This window comes from Heterodontus francisci, chromosome 12 (genome assembly GCF_036365525.1).
Source record: "Heterodontus francisci isolate sHetFra1 chromosome 12, sHetFra1.hap1, whole genome shotgun sequence".
Taxonomy (NCBI): Eukaryota; Metazoa; Chordata; class Chondrichthyes; order Heterodontiformes; family Heterodontidae; genus Heterodontus; species Heterodontus francisci.
In genome coordinates, this window is record NC_090382.1 from 60728779 (window position 1) to 60745659 (window position 16881).

Genomic DNA, 16881 nt, shown 5'->3' on the forward strand with positions numbered 1-16881 from the left:
TGTTCATGAATTTTATTGTTATTGGGGTATGGGAAAGGTGCGGCAGATTTTTAATCAGTAGAGTGAGTGGGAGGGGCAGTATAACTTTAAAAATTTAAATTAGCCAGCAGAACTTTAAAAATGGTGCCACACCTGTACAGGCAGCTGATGCCATTGCCGGCGTCGGAGAGCCCGCCCTCTCCACATGATTTGGGGGTGATGGCCTGACCGGCGTATTTTCGTTGGGCGGCACAGTGGCGCAATGGTTAGCACCGCAGCCTCACAGCTCCAGTGACCCGGGTTCAATTCTGGGTACTGCCTGTGTGGAGTTTGCAAGTTCTCTCTGTGTCTGCGTGGGTTTCCTCCGGGTGCTCCGGTTTCCTCCCACATGCCAAAGACTTGCAGGTTGATAGGTAAATTGGCCATTAGCAATTTCCCCTAGTATAGGTAGGTGGTCAGGAAATATAGGGACAGGTGGGGATGTGGTAGGAATATGGAATTCGTGTAGGATTAGCATAAATGGGTGGTTGATGGTCGGCACAGACTCGGTGGGCCGAAGGGCCTGTTTCAGTGCTGTATCTCTAAACTAAACTAAACAACGAGAAAGATCGCAGCGGCATGGCAGCGTGTGGCCCCGCTAATGCGGGCCGCCATTTTTTTTGCGGCAGCAGGTGCATAAAATCAAGCCCCACACCTCTCTTCCTGTTTCCAAATGGTTCCTTAAAATTCAGCCCATTATCTATAGAAACTCTGAACGACCAACCCTTACCAAGTAAAGTCAACCTCTTTCACCAGCCTTTTCAATTCTGATTTTGAAGAGATGAGAATCTTTACACTGAAGTTTGTGTTCTTTTCTCAACATTGCACTACTTTGTACTAATGAGTACTTTTTCCTTGAAATGTCCCTTTAAGTGGTTTTTATGAAGTGTCTTGGTGAACTAATGTTTTAATGAGAAAAATTAGAGATGATTGAATTGAAGTTTTCAAGATTCTGAACGGAATTGATTAAATTAATCCAGATAAATTATCCACAATAGTGAATGGTTAAACCACAAGAGAGAGTACAGATTAAAAAATAGAAGTAAGGAGTGAAGCATTTTTAATAAGGCCCTAATTATTGGCTGCATGATAGAAAAAGCAGTTTAGCACTGTAGGGATAATTTTCAAACTTCATGATCCCAGGGATATTCATGAGTGACTATTAGAAATTTAGGTGTACATGATATTCAGGCCATTTAGTGTTATAACATTGTGAACAATGCTCTTACATTTATGGCATGCAATGTTTGAGGCAAAGACTTCTCACCAGGAGCACAAAGTTGGAAAATGTTCTTAAATTGGACCCGGGGAAGTTAGCTATGTGAGAACCCCCCACCCCCACCACTGCACCACCACTCCCCCCCACCCCCCCCCCCCCCCCCACCACCACCACCACCACCATATAACATAATGCTGGCAAGAATCCTCCAAAGATGAACAGAGCAAGCCTATATCTCGTGCAATTTTTCACCGTGGGGCTATGATATCATTGTTGAGTTTTACTGAGTTAGAAGTGTCTTTCTGAATATGGCAATACAAGCTAGGGAAGCATCTTAGAACCCAGATGAAAGGGGACATTTTAAATACAATTTTTGGATATATATTTGTATGGCTGGGGAAGTAGTTATAGTTCAATGTTGAGGTTAACAGTCCATTTAACAACTTCAGTTGGTGCAGTATGAATAGTTGTGATGCCACCAGAAATGGATTTCTCAGGACAAGAGTTCAAAGCCACACACCATCCTGACTTGGAACTATATCACCATTCCTTCACTGCCTCTGAGACAAAATCCTGGAAGTCCCTTCCTAACAGCACTCTGGGTGTACCGACACCCCAAGGACTGCAGCGGTTAAAGAGGGCAGTTCACTATCACCTTCTCAAGGGCAATTAGGGATGGGCAATAAATGTTGGCATAGCCAGCGACGCCCACATCTCTCGAATGAATAAAAATATATTTTGAGCAATGGTCTGACTTCGATGGCCACCGTCACAATTTGAGCTGGTCCTCATGTTCCACTTGTGGAGAAAGTGACCAAAACCTGGTCCATCCTCAAGCAATTGAGGGTTGTCCAGATTTTCTGTGGGAGGTTGAAACCTGGGACTTCACCACTCGGGTTAGTTCTAGATTGTGGTTGGTGCTGTAAGCAGTCAACCAAGAGGTGCGTCGTTGGTTTGTACAGTGTGGAGTATGTTCCAGTAGTGGCGATGAGATTTCAGGTGAGTGTGTGGGGTTTTTTTGAGGTCCTGTATCAGTGGGAGTGCTTCGTTAGCTGTCAGCCACTGGTTTTCTTTGAGGGGAATGTTTTCCCTGTGGACATCAGGAGGTTCAATGTGTTCTAACACAGGAAACCACTCAAGCTGTGTTGGTCTCTACATTCCAGAAATAACCTTCATGATTTCCCAGAGGTGGATATCTACCATGTTTGTGTGGTGGCTCTTGAGCCAGGATGAGTAACTCTGCTGTTGGGTAGACCAGGGCAAGTGAAGCAATGTGTAGTGTGTTGGCTCTGCTGCCCCAGGTGGTACTGCCAGTTTCCTTATGAGATTCACTCTCGGATTGTACTTGGCTCTGGTGTTCTGGAGGTGTTGCTGCTAGGTCAATGCACGATCAAGAGTGATGACAAGGTAGTTTGGCATTGGGGCATGGGTGAGTGGTCAGCCGCAGAACTGAACGTGAAGTTCTTCGAAGGCCTTCGAATTGTTCAGTGGAAGGATGAAATGACAGTCTTGGCGGCATTTGGTTGGAGTTTCCATTTTCTGAAGTAGGCTTCCAGAGAACATGGTCCTTTTTAGATTGTCCCCTGATTTGAAAGGTGAGGCTTTTGGCAACAGGGATATAACTGGGATTATGGGGGAGGGTCCTGGATCCTGGGTCCTGGATGTGCAACAGGAGTGGCATTTGCAACTGTCTGCCCCTTCAAATTAGGTACCATCCACTGGCCCAGCAAACTACGGTGGGGAAAACATTGATGGGGGCAATTCTGCTTGATTTGCACTTAGGGCACAATCAGAATTTTGGATCCTATGAAAATAAAGCTTTTAATAAACAAAAAATGACTTGTTCACAGGCTAGATGCTGTATTGCTAAAGGATGTTGGAGAAATACCCAGCTAACAATCTAACAGTCATCTCACATTGCAAATAGTCATGGGGCCTAAAATTCTTCCAAGATTCTGTCTGTCTCTCTAGTAACTCCAGTGAGACTCAGTTGCTGAGGATTTGTGCCATTTCCTGCAATTTCCTGGTTGTCATGTAAGAGGCAGAATCATTATCCACCCCTTACAATGCAAATGACAACAAGGGGACAGAACCAGGAGCTGGGTCTCATAAGGAACGGTTAAGTAAAGCTGAAGTTCATAAAATTGAATGCAAATTATTGACATGGTTAGGAAATTGGCTGAGCAGCAGAACACAGAGTAGGGATTATGGGCAGGTACTCCAATTAGCAGGATGTGACTAGTGTTGTCTTGCAAGGACCTGTGCTGGGGCCTCAACTATACACCATATTTATTATCAACTTAGTTAATGGAATAGAAGGCCACATGTCCAAATGTTCCAATGACACAAAGATAGGTGGCACTGTAAGGAGTGTAGAAGAAAGCATAACATTACAAAGAGATGGATTAAATGAATGGGCAAAACTGTGGCAAATGGATTTGAATATAGTCAAATGTGAGGTCATCCACTTTGGGCCTGAAAAGGATATAACAGAGTACTTTCTAAAGGGTGAAAACCTAGAAACAGTGGCAGTCCAAAGAGACCCGGGAGGCCAGGTACATAGATCATTAAAATGTCATGAACAGGTGCAGAAAATAATCAGAAAAGCTAATGGAATGCTGGTCTTTAAAGCTAGTGGACTGGAACACAAGGGGGTGGAGTTATGCTGAAGCTATACAAAGCCCTGGTTAGACCACACCTGGGGCTGAATTTTGTAGCTGAGGATGAAATTCTGCCGCCAGGGCAAAAAGTGGGAGCCAACCCATTTTGGCTGGTGATGGGACTCAGGCGGCATGTTGCCAGCAGTGGTAAATGAAGAGGCAGCCACCGGGGCTGCCATCTAATTAAAGATTGCAGCCTGCCCCCAAGAGCTGCCGATCCAATCAGAGGGTCAGCAGCTCAGGCTCCTCAGCAGCGCCACCACTAGCAGTGTCCACTGCTGAGGCTGCAACATCAGGGAAAGGGTGCATCAATGACAGGCCACCCTTGAAGAGGGGTAAGTGTAGTTGGGGACAGCCAGGGCCAGGAAGGTTCATTGAGCACCAGCGGGTTATTACCATGAGGGCCATGGAGTGCCCATAAAGGAGGGCCCCCCAGTAACCCGCTGGGAGGTGACCAGAGTTTACCCTGGCAGTCTCCCCATGCGGTGGTGGGTCCTCCTGATGCACACAAAATGCTCACAGGGGCAGGACATGGCCATCAATAGGCCACATAGGTGGCTCAATTGGCCACCCAGTGGGCAGCTGACCCGCTGAGTTTCTAGCCATTGGCAATACGCCATGATGGCGGGAAGATGCCAGGCCCTCTCCTCATGCTTTCCCCCGCCATATTGCCAGCCCTCCCGCCTCCCAGCCGAACCCCAATGGACCATAAAAATTCAGCCCTAGGAAACACTTCTACATGCGAAGGGTGGTAGCAGTTTGGAACTCTCTTCTGCAAATGGCAATTGATGCTAGATCAATTGCGAATTTTAAATCGAGGATTGAAAGGTTTTTGTCAACCAAAGGTATTAAAGGATATTCGACAAGGGTGGGTATATGGAGTTAGGTCGCAGATGTGCCCTGATCTCATTGAATGGCAAAACAGACTTGAGGGGCTAAATGATCTACTCCTGTTCCTATGTTCCCTGCAAGAGGAATTTCTGTTTCTTTGGGTGGAATGGCACCTGGTGTATATGTGAAAAATGATACCCTCTGTGAGGTAGGGTAGGTGTTGATTCACTGTTGGGGTCTAAGTCAGGAAAAAATCTTGGATCTCAAATAAAAGGTGATCTCAAAACAAAGTTTTGCTTAGAAGTCTGATGGACCAAGATCAGAGATGGGAACGGTCCAGACAAACTTCCCCTCCAATTGCAAGCAGATGCCCCTGTTTCTGGCAATGATTGGCATGCAGGTGTTAGAGATGCACCCAAAGTGGTGTTAGTGCCTATTGTCTTATAAATGATGTGGCCTCCCACTGAGCCTGCACCTCTGATGGGAAAAACACTGAGTCTGGTGCAGCTGCTGGAGCCACAACTCAAGGAATTTTAGGGCCTCTAACTTTAAAGCTTATAAATTACCCCAAATCTGGAAAAGTGCCCAGGGATGCAAATTTGTGGTGGGAAAATGTTCCATTGTGATGAGGTTCTGCCCTAATTCCAATACCCACGTGTAGGATGGAGGAAAATCTGCCCTAATATGATTAAATTCCTTTGAAATAAAAATGCTTTCCAATTTTCACATTAGTTATTTATCCTTGATATACTGTAAAAATCTGTTTCTGATATTGAAACAATCAGACCTTGAAATACTGCTTCAAGAATTTGCAATAATCTTCGATATGGTATGATTTTCCTTGACTATTTTGCAGGTGTTGTTCTAAGTGTGACTGATGTCTCTATGAGTCATCATTATAATTCTGTAGTGTTCATTACATTGCTTTGAAAGTTGCTAATTGCTGATGAAGTGGACATAAATCTTCCCAGTGTATGAAACATATGGTATATTCATCAGAAAATGCGCCAAAAAGAGCATATGTACTTGGCATTCTGGATGGTTGAGCATGTGTGATTTGTTAGGAAGATGTTAGCCTTTTAACAAGGATTCCTCATTCAAATTTCTTCCTATCGAAAGAAGACATCATCTGCTGGTGCAAAGACATCTCTAACTAGGTTGTCTTTCCATTCGTGGGTAATCAGCAGAGTGAGACTTGCGCCTGCCCACCTAACTATACCGCAAACCCAATGAAGTATCCTCCCAGGACACTCATTAGCCATTAGTTGTTTACAATCAGTGGTCTCACTGAAAATTGTGCACTCTTCTTTTGTTCCTCCTTTCAATGCCGATGTTATTTCTTCAGCTGTCTGAGTCAGATCCTCCAGGGAAATACCCATGTTCAAGATTTATTCCAGGTCATTCTGAAAGTGATGGAATAGCTTTATAATTGCCTCCTTTCTAAACTCCAGCTTCCAGAGCTCAGTGCGCATGGATCTCTAGATTCAACAGGTGGCATAGCAGGCCTAGTTAGTACTTCTAATCCTTCTAGCTGTTTAAATTGCAGCAGTTCCCTTCTGAATCCTGCGACGCAAGCGTTTGCTGCAGGAAAACCATCTATTCGTATAATTGCAATTAACATATCATAATGCAATGCTATGAAGATTAGAATTTTGTGGGCTGCTCACTGATCAAACAGTTAGGGCGGCACAGTGGTGCAGTGGCTAGCACTGCAGCCTCACAGCTCCAGTGACCTGGATTCAATTCTGGGTACTGCTTGTGTGGAGTTTGCAAGTTCTCCCTGTGACCGCGTGGGTTTCCGCCGGGTGCTCCGGTTTCCTCCCACAGCCAAAGACTTACAGGTTGATAAGTAAATTGGCCATTATAAATTGCCCCTCGTATAGGTAGGTAGTAGGAGAATTGTGGGGATGTGCTAGGGAATATGGGATTAATGTAGGGTTAGTATAAAATGGATGGTTGATGTCTGGCACACACTTGATGGGCCGCAGGACCTGTTTCAGTGCTATATCTCTTTAAAAAAAGTTATGGAAATAACGAGCACAACAATGCTAACGCTCAGTGTGACCTCCATAGCACATTAAGAACTCAAGAATGTAACAACAGCTTCTGAATATGTGAAACAGGTTGGAATAGGGTGATATGGCGAATTCCCCAAACCGCTGGCCAGAAATGTTGAATTGCCACCCAAGTAATAATTTACACCAACAGCAATTTATAGGTTTACATGCAAGCATGGACTGGCTTCCCCAAAACAAACACACAATCCTTTAGGATTCTTATGGAAAAAGGGTGTGCCAACAATACAATATCATGGAACCCTTCTCGGTGCACTCAGAAATATCTTGATTTTCTATATGGCCAATCGCCCATGCTTACAAGAGTGACTTTCTTGAGCAACAGTGGATTCCAGTCCATCCAGTTGCTAAATCTGTGCTGGCATTGTTAGGATATCAACAGGAGTCTTGTCAGCAGGAGGCACACCATCATTTTGAATATTTTTGAATTTATTATGCATAGTTTTTGTCACAGAAACCATCTTTGCCCCTTTAAAAACAATTATCAGAGTTCAGGGAGGGTGATCAAAGGATAACATTGAAGGATGAGTCCTTCAGTCAAATGGCTTGTGAGCTCAGTTATAGTCTAACGTGCAACCGGAAATGCAGGGCAGAATTTTAACCAAACCAACCCGCTCACAGAGGGATTGCCAATAGGGGGTCAGGAACCTGTTTATGAGAGAAGTGGGCTTTGCCATGGCTGTTTAACACAGCCATGGCATTGGCATCCCACTTCCAGGTTTCCTGACCAATCATAGAGCGCGGGCGTGATGATGACTCACACTTGTCAATTGAAAGATTTCTACTTAAAGGAACCATGATGGGTCAGAATGGTTGCATTCCAGATTGATTTCTCAAGCTTCTGCAAGCACCAGAATAGAAGTGAACGTGGGAGGCTGGCTCTCGGTTCTCTGACTTTTCCCTTGAAGTCCTGCTGCAGATTGAGAGGTCCTGCAGAGAAATGTTGTATCCCATGAATGGGAGGAAGAGGCCAGCCTCACAAACCAAGCAGGCATGGCTGGAAGTGGCTGACAAAATGAGTAGCAGGAGTATGGTTCCTCAGACCTGGAGTTAGTGCCGGAAGAGATTCAAGGACCTCCATGAGGGCAGGAAAGGTACATGGCATCCCACATTCAGGTGCCAATGCCCAAACTCTAAATTCCCCAGCATTCTCCTGTTCAGCACTCCTCAGACCAACACCCCTTGCAGCTCCACTCATTCCTATCTCTCCAGGCACCTCATTATATGCCCATCAGAACAGCCAACACTGACACTCAAACTCATCTTATTGACATCCCACGACCATCCCTCACAGTCACCCCGAACAAATGTTGTCATTCCATTCTCTTCACACAATCCATTTCTTACACTCATAATTCTTGGCTTTCATCCTTGCAGGCAAAGAGAGTGCAGAACTCCAGGGAGAGACGAAGAAACAGGGTGGCCTTCCAGTAATTGCCATCCTGACCGCTGCATGGGCCTTGGAAATTGGAAGGCTGGCAGGGTGCATGGCCATTGACGAGAGAGAGAGATGGGGGTCTCCCAGATACCTGGTGACAGAGCAATTACTAATGCCAATTTGCTGTCACCATTAACTGAAAGGCGAAAATTTTCACAACGCTGACTTTCCCCATGTCAGTTCTAATTCATGTCTCTCATCGCCCACAGGTCCTTCAAGCCTGACACAAAAGCTGAAGTGGAAGAAAGCCAATAAGCCGTCAAAGGATGTTGTGTACTCTGAGGGAGCACCGTCACATGGCTCATGCACATCCTCCACCAGGTCACATCTTTTTATTTAGAGATACAGCACTGAAACAGGCCCTTCGGCCCACCGAGTCTGTGCCGACCATCAACCACCCATTTTTTTATACTAATCCTACACTAATCCCATATTCCTACCACATCCCCACCTGTCCCTATATTTCTCTACCACCTACCTACCTTAGGGGCAATTTTATAATGGCCAATTAACCTATCAACCTGCAAGTCTTTGGCATGTGGGAGGAAACCGGAGCACCCGGAGAAAACCCACGCAGACACAGGGAGAACTTGCAAACTCCACACAGGCAGTACCCAGAATTGAACCCGGGTCGCTGGAGCTGTGAGGCTGCGGTGCTAACCACTGTGCCACTGTGCCGCCCATCTATACACCTCCGTAGGGCCACCACAAGAGATAACTAGCTTGTCACATGATGAGTTGCACATCATGAGCAGGAGCAGGAGTTGGAGACAGGGACAGCAGTGGAGAGTCTCTATCGGAAGGCACAGGACACTCCAAGTTCTGCTCAGCTGGATGTAGATGCTGAGCCTTGGGAATCATTTATGAAGAAGACAATTCTGAAGCAGCAGCAGTAAAATGTGCGATGTTCTGTCAGCCTTTCCAGAGGCACTGCACACCCTCGGAGGGAGATTGGAGGAGTCTGTCTCAAACATGAATGCCATGATGTCTCAGGCCTTTCCACTGATGTCCACCTCCATGGAAAGAGTGGCCACCTGCATGAAGAATCAGACACAGCAGGCCTGAACATTTAGTCTGAGAGTTCAAATAGGAGGGAAAAAAACCTAGCCTTGGCCATTCAGCCCCTAATTAAAGTGCAGCAAAGTGCGCTCCAGCTCTTAGTTAGCAGAGAAGTATAAGTGAGCTATGAGAGACAAGATGGAGAAAGGGCACATGGAAGTGTGAACTCTGCTCAAGGTGCTCCCACTTCTTATCCCTTGCCACCCCTCCTCAGTCAGAGCCCCATCTGCTACCTCCTGGTCCAATAACCGAGGCTGTGTCTGTAAAGTGGGGCAGGTGTGGTAGAACAGTCTTTGGCGAGGCCCTCAAAGGCTCCAAAGCCCAGAGGATATCCACCACAGGCAACTCAGCTATCAGAGCAGGGGAATGAACAACCTGCCTCTAGCTCTGCTGAAGCCACAGAGGGAGCACCACATGGAAGTTGCAGTAAAAGGCAAAGAATGACTTTTTATTTGCATGAGGGAATTCACTTGGGTGATTATAAAAATGTCACTGTGTTAATATATAGCAAAATATAAATGAGCAGTGGGCTTTATTTAAAGTCCCCATTGTCCAGTCATCACCTTTGTTACCTCTCACCCTCTCAATGGACATTAGCCTTGAGGAGAAGGTTATGACCAGAGTGGAAAATGACCAAAGTGTGTGAATGAGATGGAGGGATTTTTGACTGTGAGAATAATTTGTATTGGGAGGCAGTGGGTTCAGCATTGTTGTGCCATAAGGCGTCACATACTCGGATTATTTGAACTGTGCCTGTATGAGTCCATCGCGGGCTTCTCTGGCAGCTAAATGTATGGCTGAAGGCACCCTGGCCACATCAGGCTCCTCCTTCTCATCCTCTGGCCTCATCAGGCTCCTCCTCCTATTCCTCCTCTTCATCCTCGTCTGAGGATACTGAGTGGTTCTCACCGTCCTCCTCCTGCAGCTCCAGTCTGCTCTGCTGTGCTATGTTGTGCAAGGCACAGTAGACCACTACCAATCTGGACACTCTTGCTGGTACATACTGAAGGACACCCCCAAATCTGTCCAGGCACCTGAATCACATCGTCAGCTATCCAATAACTTGCTCACTGATTGCTCTTGTGCTCATGTGGCTCCATTTGTAACTTTCCTGTTCAACAGTTGTAGGGTTTCTGAAAGGTGTCATTAGCCATGTCCTTAGAGGGTCGCCCTTGTCTCCAAGGAGCCATCCACTGGCTCTGTTGGGAAATGCAAAGATCTGCAAGAGATGTTACTGGCACAGAATAAAGGCATCATGTCAACTTCAGGATATCTTGTATAGGTGTGTGTGAAAACACTCCGGTGGTTATATACCAGCTGAACATTGATGGAATGGAATCCCTTCCAACTGAAAAATACCGCTGGTTGATCTGAAGATGACTTAATTGTCACATTTGTGCAATCTATGACTCCCTGTACCTGTGGAAATCCAGAAATTGCAGAAAATCTGAGAACCTTCTCATTCTGTCTGACCTCATCAGTAGCAAAGTAGATATAAGTGGCAGCCCTGGCAAGCATGGCATCACTCACCTAGGAAATGCATTTATGGGCAGGAGATTGTGAAATCCTGCAGATGTCACCAGCAGATCCCTGGAAAGAGTCAGAGGTGAAGAAATTCAGGGCTATGATGACCTTGATGGCCATTGGTATAGTGTCCCCACCTGATCCACTGGGAAGGAGGTCTTTCTTCAGGAGACTGCAGATGTCAGCATGACCTGCCTTGAAAGCCTGAGCCTCCTGAGGCTCCGGTGCTCCGTCATGTCAAGAAAGCTGATCCTCTCCCTGTAAAGCCTGTGCTGGGTATTGCCTCCTTCAAGCTCGATCTCTGTGTGCATCTCCTCTGTCCTGTGGAGTAGAATGTGGCTGAGGAGATGGCGGCAGCTCCTGCTGCTGCTGCTCCTGATGTTGTTGCTGCTGGTGCTTATCCTCTTATTCTTCAACAGGTCCAAGGTAAAACTGCATTAGCTACTTCCATGATGCAGTGAAGGCTGACAGTGAGGAAGTGCAGCTCAAGTTGAGTAAAGTCCAAAGTAGCAAAAATTACTTCCAAAATGATGGCATTCACCTATAAAATACACTCTCAGAAGAAGTCCTGTGAGCACAAGCCTTTCATATCGGCAGGAAAGCAACTATACAGTTTCAGTCTTTTAAGGCTTTCCAGCCTGTCAATTTCACACAGCAATGATTCTCGCTATGCTCTCTCCTTATTGACCAAGGAGAATTTCATACAGCTCAGGAAACTTGTGCACTGGTCGTTAAAGCCAGAATGCAGAGTTAAAGTCTGAATTAATTGCCTCTTAGCATACTTAGAGACCTGATGTCTCCACAGGGGTTTCCCAAGGATTTAACCTCCCACCCACAGCCAGACCCGCCCCACTTGGCGGTTAAAATTCTGCCTGCAGGCTTTAACTTTATAATAATAATACCAAGAGGTATATGCTATTGCTTTGAGAAGCTTCCTCCCATACTCTAGAACTATATGTTGTTAGCTCTGCAGTTCTGGCATACAAGAGGGAGCTGAGGGAAAGTAACCTAAATGCACTGATAAGTACCACCAATTCCATTGTCAAAAATTCAATAGATCAACTCCATCTGAGAGGACTTATTCCAGATACCTATTAAAAATGTTTTTGAAAGGGAAGACTGGAATGGAGTAGAAGGATGACTTACTTAAATTAAATAAAACAGTATATTTCTGTAACATTTTAATCAAAAGGACAAAAGCAATGTAACTTGTGAACTGCATTAAGGTTCCATCACATTTGTTCATAAGGAAGGGATAAGACAAAATATTTAGTTTCCCCTATGTTCAAATATTCTATTCATAGATCCAAGGTCAGTGAATTAACCAGTGCATCTGCAACTTGATAATGTCTTTGATCTTGACATAGCATTGATCAGAACCTTTTCACAAGTGGGTATCTATTGTTCCCTAATGTTCTGCTTTCTTCATCACAGTTTAATAGAATGGCTGTTGAATGTTGTGGACCTGGAGAGTGGGAATACTTAGTGACAGGGTCAGAAACTGGTAATGATGTTTCAGAGATGTCTTCATGTATGGAGAGTTCTCTTCAACTGACAAGTGAGACATCAGCACAATCAATCAGGAGTTTAGAAGCTTGGAAAGCTATAATTTAATTCATGTTTCTGTGATCTATTGTCACATAAATGTGTCAATTCTCTTAATGCATATAAATGAATCCCTCTTAGGAGTATGTGTTTTTATTATTTTTTTTATTTTAATAACTATACATTTGAAAATACTAGTATCAGGTTTTTATCAACTTGTGCATATTACAAAGGGTGAAATTAAGTTATTGTTTACATTTACAGAACATGGAGCTGGGCTGTTTTTCTATTATTAAATATTTAATTTAGCTCCACAAACCAATTAAAATCCAGTATAATATTGTTCAAATTTCTAGTTCAGTGATTTGTTGTAACTTACCAAAAACGGAAAACATACAATAGTATTGCAATTAACAAGCCCACGCTCTCTCCTTTGCTTCCACATCAGTAGATCATGCAAGGTAAAAGTAAACAAAACTGAAGCAGGATATTTATCGTTGTCATTTACCAAAAAAAGCATACTTTTAAAGGTTTTTATGGCCTGAAAATCGTACTTCAACAGCACCTCTCAGCCATGAAACCTCGACTACTGAAAAAAACAAAGAGTAACAGCATGGAACACCACCACCTGCATGATTCTCTCCAAGTCGCATACCATTCTATCTTGTAAATTTACCACACTTCATTCATCGCTGGATCAACAGATCAGAATTTCCTACCTAAAATCATCGGTGGAACACCACGACCAGAAAGACTGCAGCCTGTGATGGATGAGGTTCATCACCACCTTCTCAGAACAACTAGGGCGAGAAAATAAATGCCACCTTGCCAAGGCCACCCAGAACCTGAAAGTAATTTTTTTTTAAAATTCTGACCTAAAAACCTTAATGGCCTGTAAAACCCATTTGGTGATATGCAAATATTGAAATGAAAATATAAATCTTACATGAAAATCCTCCATTTGATGGGCTAAGTATTAAATGCAGCTGAAGCTATGCTTGGCCTAGTATTGTGACTCACATGACTCATGGTCAAACAGGTCAGAACTGATGTATTGAGGCATTACTAATACCATTGTTACTACCTACAGGACTCATGGTACTACAGGTTAGAACTGATATTTCACGGCAGCAAGTAGAGAAGATGTTTGGCTTAGAAGAATACTGGTGCCAGTGTGTGGCATGGAGTACCACAGGCACTACTAAAAGCCAAAAGGCTTTTGTCCGCATTGCATGTGAGTATCTAAACTTTACTACTTGTACCTCAGTATTTTTTTTAAATTGCTGAGATTTGTGGTCATGTTTTTTTGAAAAGCTCACAGCTTGGTTCAGTTGGTCGCATTCATCCTTTGTCAGAAACTTGTTGGATTAAGATTCACTTTGGGACCTGAGCATATATTCTAACTTACTGTACTTATGAAGTTACATTATTGAATATGCCATTTTTCGGATGAAATATTAATCTGGGTCTCACCCGTCTATTCAGATAGATGTAAATACTCCAATGGCATTATTTGACTACAAGGCAGCTCTTCTAGTGCACTAGTCCACACTCTTCCCTCAAACAACATTCATCTAATTTGCTGCTTTGGGGGTCTCACTGTATCTAAATTGGTCACAACATTGATTGCAGATTTAAAGTACTTTATTATGTGTGAAGTACTTTGGGATTTCCTGGGTATGTAATAAAGTGCTGTTTAAATGGAAATTGCCTCTTGCTATCTTTTAAATTATATTTGAAAATGTATAGAAGAATACTTGGAGAAGTTAAATAGGTTTTTTTTTTGATTAGAGATACAGCACTGAAACAGGCCCTTTGGCCCACCGAGTCTGTGCTGACCATCAACCACCCGTTTATACTAATCCTACACTAATCCCATATTCCTACCAAACATCCCCACCTGTCCCTATATTTCCCTACCACCTACCTATACTAGTGACAATTTATAATGGCCAATTTACCTACCAACCTGCAAGTCTTTTGGCTTGTGGGAGGAAACCGGAGCACCCGGAGAAAACCCACGCAGACACAGGGAGAACTTGCAAACTCCACACAGGCAGTACCTAGAATCGAACCCGGGTCCCTGGAGCTGTGAGGCTGCAGTGCTAACCACTGCGCCACTGTGCCGCTAGGAGTTTCTGCTAGATTGTAATTCGCCTGAAAGCGGCCAAACCAACACAAAAGACTGAAGAATTTCAAGGGCAAATTACATGCAGCACAAATTGAGTTACCGCAATGTTTTCCACTAGTTAATTGTGCTGGAAGCCGGCTCCACCCACAAAACTGGCCATGTCCCCAGATCAAATTAATTACTGTGGCGAGTTTTTGCTAATTGCACCTGTTTGTTGACCTTCAAGGAGGCTCTGAAAATTAAGCTGTTTCCTTTCGGCACAAGAACTAGGCACATTTAAAAGCTTTTTTTTTACCTTGATCTGATCTGACTACTGTACGCCATTGTAACTATTAAATGGTTTAGTGTAGCTCTTTTAAAGTCATTTTCAGTTATTTAAAATCGGGTTACTCGTGAATGGTGAACTAGACACTCTGATTAAAAATGCTTACATTTCAGTTGTATTAATCAAACTGTGCCAGATTATCACTCTTAAAAATATCAAAGAATATTTTAATGCAATTTAAAAAAAACTATTACACTCTAAATTCTGCCTGATGACACTGGTTGATGAAAGATTTTACATTTGTTGATTATGCAAATATGTTTGAACAGGAACTTGAGGGAAAAAACACTTTTGAAACTAGGGCAATTTTGACCGCAATTTGTGCCCATAGAAACATAGAAAATAGGAGCAGGAGTAGGCCATTTGGCCCTTTGAGACTGCTCTGCCATTCATTATGATCATGGCTGATCATCCAACTCAGTAACCTGTTCCCGCTTTCGCCCCATATCCTTTGATTTCTTTAAACCCAAGAGCTATATCTAACTCCTTCTTGAAAACATACAATGTTTTGGCCTCAACTGCTTTCTGTGATAGCGAATTCCATAGGTTCACCACTCTCTGGGTGAAGAAATTTCTCCTCATCTCAGTCCTAAATGGTTTACCCCGTATCCTTAGACTATGACCCCTGGTTCTGGACTCCCCCACCATCGGGAACATCCTTCCTGCATCTACCCTGTCAAGTCCTGTTAGAATTTTATAGGTTTCTATGAGATCCCCCCTCACTCTTCTGAACTCCAGCGAATATAATCCTAACCGACTCAATCTCTCCTCATACATCAGTCCCACCTTCCCAGGAATCAGTCTGGTAAACCTTCACTGCACTCCCCAGTTTGCTGATTGCACCCAAAGTGGAAACTCTTGGTCTATATTTTTAATGCTTCACTAAACATTCCTCTCATGCTTAGCATATTTTCATAAGTGAGTACTGGCTCTTTACAAACTGGAATATAAGTTTATATGCTCAATATCTGGTAATGCATTATTTCCCAGAGGTCAAACAGAAATGTTTGTTACTTTAATGGGCTCATTGAATTGACACAAGCCCTCTCGTGTTCTCCTAGTCTTTGGATAGCAGAGGAATAAACATTCAATCAGATTATGTGACTGGAGTCATAAATTATAAATCAAGTTTATTAAAAGTATAAAGCAGACAGAATGGTAAATCAATATAGCAGCTTTCATTTGATAACAGAACCTTTAACTGGCATCTAAAATATAAGCAAAATGCTGCAGATGCTGCAAATCTGAAATAAAACCAAAAAGTTCTGGAAATACTCAGCAGGTCTGGCAGCATCTGTGGAGAGCGAACCTTTCTGATGTAAGGTCACTGACCTGAAACGTTAACTTTGTTTCTGCCTCCACAGATGCTGCCAGACCTGCTGAGTATTTCCAGCACTTTTTGGTTTTACTTTAACTAGCACCTCCCTGATGTACAAAAAAACACAGATTGCCACATTTTACCATCAACACTAGAAGTAATAAACTGAACCAATGTCTGTAATATAAACTTATACATCCGGTTTCATCTAACCACCATATCTTCAGCTGAACTGAAGAATTGCTCACAAGAGGCGAGTTGCTCATTTCCGTATGCCTCAGAATTTATCTTCATTTTAAATTTAATATTGGCCAGTCAGGTTTCCTGGGCCTTGGGAGTGCTATCCCAGCACACCGAACTAACCTGTTTCCCGACCCCTCCGTGATCCAATCTCATCCCCTCAAGTCACAATGTTCACCCAAGTTGTGATCTCCTATCAACCTGGCCTTTTGATATGTCCTTTCCCTCTTTCCAATCTTTCAAATCCCTCTCACCCTCCTCTGCACTCCCTGGCTGATCTCCCCCACCCCTCCCACCCCTGACCCTTTCGATCTCTCTGCCAAACACCCTCCCCCACCCCCAAACCCTTCAGATCCTCACCTAATGACCCTTCCAATTTTTCAAGTCTCTGGCCTCTAATCTCCCTGCTCTCCCCTTGTGGCCTTTCTGATCCCTTCCTCCCTCCTTCCCTCCTCTACGCTCCCCAGCTGCAGTCTGGCACTGAAGGCCTACCCACCT

The 16881-nt window shown here is 43.9% G+C and overlaps 1 protein-coding gene across 1 annotated transcript in view; it reads left to right on the plus strand.

The window, feature by feature from the left end:
- unc5a (unc-5 netrin receptor A) overlaps positions 1 to 16881 on the plus strand; it is a 312917-nt gene that overhangs the window by 18987 nt on the left and 277049 nt on the right. Inside the window, exon 2 of the mRNA XM_068043091.1 lies at positions 13460 to 13603. Within this exon, the coding sequence (XP_067899192.1) occupies positions 13460 to 13603 (144 nt within the window). The remainder of the gene's footprint in view (positions 1 to 13459; positions 13604 to 16881) is intronic.